The sequence below is a fragment of the Nyctereutes procyonoides genome, unplaced genomic scaffold, assembly GCF_905146905.1.
Source record: "Nyctereutes procyonoides isolate TBG_1078 unplaced genomic scaffold, NYPRO_anot_genome, whole genome shotgun sequence".
Taxonomy (NCBI): Eukaryota; Metazoa; Chordata; class Mammalia; order Carnivora; family Canidae; genus Nyctereutes; species Nyctereutes procyonoides.
The window spans coordinates 11,742,381-11,748,510 of NW_026575147.1; the positions used below are offsets into that span (position 1 = coordinate 11,742,381).

At 40.5% G+C, this 6,130-nt stretch overlaps 1 protein-coding gene across 1 annotated transcript; it reads right to left on the reverse strand.

Annotated features, from left to right (window-relative positions):
- On the reverse strand, window positions 1-6,130 carry BCL2L15 (BCL2 like 15). Its single transcript, XM_055312584.1, has 4 exons — window positions 5,822-6,130; window positions 5,380-5,501; window positions 2,443-2,667; window positions 1-1,843 (listed from the first exon to the last, which is right to left on the reverse strand). Exons 1-4 carry the CDS (start codon window positions 5,946-5,948, stop codon window positions 1,826-1,828), a joined length of 492 nt encoding a protein of 163 aa, XP_055168559.1. The 5' UTR covers window positions 5,949-6,130; the 3' UTR covers window positions 1-1,825.

Here is a 6,130-nt window from a genome sequence, read left to right on the forward strand (position 1 = left end):
GTGAAAATAGTGATATCGCCGAAGAAGTCAAATACCACAAAACCCACCATGTTGAATTTATAGTAATGCAAAGGACAAAGGAATATATTGAGTGTCTTAACTTGGTAGCAAAACAAGCTAATTTCTATTAATAGAGACATGGAATCTCATTTGGGATTACTAACCTGTTTTGATTTATCTATGAATAGAGGAAAGAGCATAACTTGAAAAAGTCAAAATATAGTAGCAATGCTACCTACATCCTTGTTTCTATGCATTTGGGGAAGCAGATAGCTGGCTGGCTGAAGGGAGGGGATGTGGTTACACTTGAGCCAAACTGTAACCAAGCCATTAATGCTGCTCTTCAAAAATAGATATAGCAATGCTTTTTTTTCTTGACAATCAGGTAGGTAGTCTAGTCTTGGGACTTATGAATATAAGAGTCTCTACTTGAGGATTGCCTACTCACCTATAAGATTATTAAGGACTATTACAAGATACACATACCGTAGATATCATATGCTTCCAGTCACTACCAGTCACCTATGGTAGGGCCAGGAAAATGTATACCCTCTAATGACTGACTACCTAGGAGTCTCGGAGCTCTATGATTCAGAGTCCTAGAGAAAGTGTTTACTATGCAGGAACTAACAAACACTCTCAGACTAAATTCTAAAAAAAAATAATAAAAATAAAAATGAGTTATCCTACATACAGTTGTGTTTGGCATGAGTGATCAGGATTGCAACCGAACTTAAATAATTCAAGGAGAAATGTTCACCTAGCTTTAAAGCTACACATGTTCCCATAAGGGCCAGATATTAAATATATTTTACAAGCCATAAGGTATCTGCTGTGACTCCTCGACTCTGCCATTGCAGTGCTAAAACAGCCATAGACAATCTAGAAACAAGCGAGTGTAGTTGCATGCCAATAAACCTATCTGCAAAAAAAGTAGTGGGCAGTATTTGGCCAAGCCCTGCTCTAAAGTAATGGCTCTCAAATTCTGTATGTACAAAAGAATCCCCTGTGGAACTGGTTTTCAAAAAGGTAGGATCCTAGGTCTCCGCCCACCCCTACAGAATCAGAATCTCTAGGAACGGGGCCTGGAAATCAGCAATTTATAAGGTCCACCAGGGGTATGTAAACCAGTTTTCGGTTTGAAAAATACTGTGGTATACAGCTAGTTTCATCTAAGCTGGGATGGCCCCAACTGTCCTAGATGTGGGCCAGCACTTCCTGCATCCTGTGGCAGTAAAAATATACTGTTTCATCTTTTGTCGGCCTTTTTAGTAGAAAGGCAGATGAGGAAACTGCCATTTTTTTGCTTTCAACCTAAAAATTCATAAAATAATTCTGCTTTGGTGAAATTAACACAAAACTTAGGCTAGGGATTTAAAAGAAAATTATCAACTTAAAATGACATGGTTCCAACCAAAATCTCCCAGAAGATCTTTAGACTGCAAAATGAGTAGACAAATCCTTACCAAAGGACAGGGCCAAATCTGAATGAATAGTTTATCACGTGCTCCCTTTTCCAAACTATCTCCAGCGAAGTCCTGCTCTGTCACCTGGAATTCCACTCCTAACAAGCCATTACTTTGTATCTGGAGGTATTTGCTTAAATGGAACCTCATTAAAACTCACATAAAGGCAGAAAGTACAAAATCTCTGTAGACCTCCGAGGGCTGCTCCTAACTTTAGCATCATCAGTAGAGAAGAAATTATTCAGCTAAGTCCAAAAGAAGGTAGCTTTGCATTTGGTCATCTGTTTTAATTGCCAGAAATCAATCGCCCGATCAAAGTAGCAGTGATGTTTAGGCTGGTAAACAGTGCCACCTCTTCTTCAGCTCTCCAGATTTTCCTAGGAAGGACAATGAATATCTTTCGGTCAAAGGGATCATCTTCCTACAGGGAGCTTCCTCAAGAAACCACAAATTACTTACAGGTACCTCCCAGGAATGCAGCTCTTACTAAGGCTTCTGCTGATGCTGGACATGAAGAGGAATGCTCTATGAGAGCAGATATTCTAATGATTAGTAAGACATGGGCTTAGTTATTCTCCTATATTATTACTGCAGCAGATGACATTGTTTTTGGTTAGACAACAGGGGATGATTCTGAATTTCTGAAGCCAGGCTGAGCCTAGTACACTATCACCAGTATACTTCCTAGGCTGTTATATCTGGGAAGCGGAATTTAGCTCTACACTGTTAGTAGTCAACTAAAACTTTAGGCAAATGTTTCTGGAGTCCAACATCTATAATCTTGAGCTTCTGCTGCCATTTCCATGGCACACACACAAAAACAAAAACAAAAACCTGCCATTTGCAGGCAAAATAAGGAGGTCCGTTTTTCTACTTGGTTTCCAACTTACAGAAAGAATCTGGAATTGGGAGTCCCAGGTATTAGTACAAAAACAATGCAAATGCCTATTAAAGCCAGGGGCTCCAACATACTTACCCAACCTCCCTGTCCCTGGACAAACTCCCGGATGGCATTGTTCCCATTGATCATGTTTGTCATGGGGGCAGCCATCTGTCTTGCCATTTCAGGAGCCATGCGGGCCACATATTCAAGAAGCTTCACTGACACTGCCAGAAAGGCTCTCTCATAAGCTAAGCTGGAATCCTGAGCACACCAGGCCTGGCTGAGAGATTTTACTGTGTCCCGAAGTACAGCTCCTGCCTGGGGAGAGACATAGTTTATCAGTGAAGTATCGATAAATAAGCAGAAGAGGCTGCAGGGGCAGGAGTCCAGTAAAGCAAGAGTTTCCTAGAGAATGGCAGATGCACAACTGATTGTATCTGGGGTAATCTTAAGGAGTAGATGGACAAATGTCTATTATTTTATTATTTTGTTGTTTATTGTAACATGTATAGAGAAAACATAACCCACCACATCCCATGATTTTGGACATTATTACTGAGGATGAGCAAAATGGTTGAAAGAAAAACAAAATGATTTGAAAGAAAAATATTAAGTATGTGATAGCACAGCTGGTTGAGTGGTGAAGGTATTATTTGAATGACTGACATCTTGGAAATTCTAAAGTTAAAAAAAAAAAGACTTGTTTTTCCTCTTCCTCTGTCCTCTCCCCAAAAACTGATCCAAAAGTCATTAGATGGGCCAAGCAAGATCTAGCGTAGTGTTGTAGGGGGACCCATGTTAGTCAGAGTGGGCTGTCAGAGTCAAACATGCTGAGAAAGACATCTACATGAGAACCCAGATCTTGGTTTCCAAATATCATTCTTCATTAAAAGAAACCAAAGGTCCCTGGAGAGTGGCTGATTTCAGGGTGGGGCTTAGAAAATACAAAGAGATCTGTCAGAAATCAAGGAAGTACCCACAGAATGACAGGGGCATGCCAAAAAGACCAGATGGAGAGGACTCCCACTGGTCAAAACTGGGACAATTTGAGCATCCAAATAAATAGTGATAGTAAGAGATTTTAACCTTTGAATAAAGGAGGAATTAATGAGTCCATGTTGATGTAAAAAATAAATTAATAGATTGAAATGTTGATGAGATACATGGTTTCAACGTACCTCCCTCCACAATACTTGACTATATTAACCAAGGATATTAACTACAGTGGAGAAGCCTTGCAGACCCTATCCTTAAGTGATTGAAGTTAACATCAGTAATGGGACAGATTGAAATTTGTGCCACTTAATAGGTGCAATGAAAAGAACACAGCAACCCTTCTGTGATCTTCCTACCAAAAGTACATACCCTGAATCTAATCAGGAGGAAACATGGAACAAATCCAAGGTTACAAAATAACTGACCCATAATCTTCAAGTGTTAAGGTCATGAAAAATCAAGGCAAGACTGAGGAACAGTTCCAGATTGAAGGAGACTAAAGAGACATGACAACTAAATGCAGGATATGATTCTGGCCTAGATTTTTTTTTAAATTTTATTTATTTATTTGACAGAGAGAGAGAACGGGTGAGCACAAGCAGGGGGAGAGGCAGGCAGAGGAAGCAGGAGAACCAGGCTTCCTGCTGAGCAGGGGACCCAAAGGCAGATGCTTAGCCAACTGAGCCACCCAGGCACCCTGGCTTAGATCTTTTTGTTGTTAAATGACATCACTGGGACAATTGGCAAATCTTGAATGGGATCTGAGGACAAGATGATAATGTGTCAGTGCTGATTTCCTGGTTTTGATGCCTAGACTGTGGTTATATAAAAGAATGGCCTTGTTTGAAAGGAAATGTGCAAGTATTAGGAGATGATGGAACATCCTATCAGCTACCCACTCTCAGATGATTCAAGAGGGAAATTCTTTGTACAATATATACAACTTTCCTATAAATTTAGAACTGTTTCAAAAAACTTTTTTTAATTAAAAAATAAAAGTAAATTCAGCTTTCTGCTACCTAGGAAAACTTTAGTGCAAGCAATTAAGAGTGATAATACAGTTCTGCCTAAATAGGTGCACCATCCAGAATAAAGCATAATGGTGAAGAGTAGGATTCTGGAATCAGTCTGGGTTCAAATCCTAACTTCAATACTCTCTGAGTAACCTAATTTCTTGTTTCCCTCTTCCTCAGTTTCCTTATCTGTTTACATGGATATCCAGTCAGAAAGTATTTGTGGAGGGTCTCTCATATAGGAGGTACTACTATGAATTGTGTGGATACCGCAGTGAACAAAAGGGTTAGATGTTTGCTCCCATAGCACTACATGCACAGATGAATAACAGTTTCTATAACACCCCAGGGAGGGGTGGAAGGTCTAAATGAGATAATAAGTGCAAAGTGTTTGGAATACTGCCTGGCACGTATTAAGTGATAAGTTCATAGTACTCGCCATTGTTGACATTAGTCAGAAATATCTTCTAGAACACGACATCGTCTATGGTCTTTACAAGCAATACAGAATCCAAGTGCTTCTGCCAGTAATCAGCATTCTGATGAAAATCCAGATATGCCCTAGATGGTTGCTGTAGGTACTTACCCCTCACCCCAGCAGACTTGTCGACTGCCTTGTCTGCCTGTCGTTCTGAAATTATGTAGATAATTTCACTGCTGGACCTTGTTGGGGGGAGAGGGAGATGCCCACTCCCAGCCAAATAAATATTACAACAGGTACATAAAAGAATAAAGTGCTTTACCTAGAACAAAGTGCTACAGATGTGCTCTATGCCATGTATGCTCCGCTCTGCTGGAAAACAAATGGGAACAGTCTGAAGGCTGACCACCCAGAAGATTCTCTTCTCAATACCATTTGGACCTGTGATTAGCTCCTGAATAACTAGCAACTGGAGAGCTCCTGCTGTGTCTCCTTGGATGAACATAAGCCCCCAAATCTTTCAAAGGACATTTCTAGTTACAGTTGTATAAGAATAGTAAGAAAAGAGTATTTGGAATAGAAAAACTGCAGCAACTTTACCTGTCCCCGAATGGTTTCTGCAATGACATTTTTGGCAGAAGCTTCCAATTCTCCATTGAACTGGTCCCCCAACATCCGAAGGCGACCAGCAATGATGGCCACATCAAAAGAGCAAGCCTCTCCTAAGAGGGAGAGAATACATTTACGTTTGTTACAGAGTTTGAGGGGATGGCAAGTCCCAGGAATCTGGGTGTTAGAGAACATTCTCTAGACTTTTAAACAATCTTGGCATCATTCTCTTCCAAGAACAGCTTCAATATTCTGTCAACCCCATAGTCAGAAGATCTCCCTTCCCTGAGAACATCTTTCCCTTCATGGAGGCTACTGATGTTCAGGTATTGCTGAAAGCTTAGTTCGCATTTTGGAAGTGAAGACAAAATAAAAAAGCATACTCAGCTTCTCTTATTGACCTGCCATCACGACCTCATGCCAGGAGCCTTACCTGAATCTGTTTCATCTACACAACGTAGGCTCCGGTCAGCAACCAGCAGCGTGGTGCCTAAGAAGTCTTTGAGTAAAGTGTCCACGATACATTCCGTTTGCTCCTCAAAAGTTCGGGGTTTCTTCATTTTAGATGCTTGCTGTGGAGTTTTGCTTTTCCACAAAACAAGCAATTTTCAGCCCAGCAGAAAGTCAGAAATATTGGTAAGCCACATGCGTCTGTCTTTGTGCTTTGTAAGGTTTCCTAATGGGATTTATAGCTCCAGAGCCTGTCCTACCAATTTTTTTCAAAACTTGCTACTCAGAAACA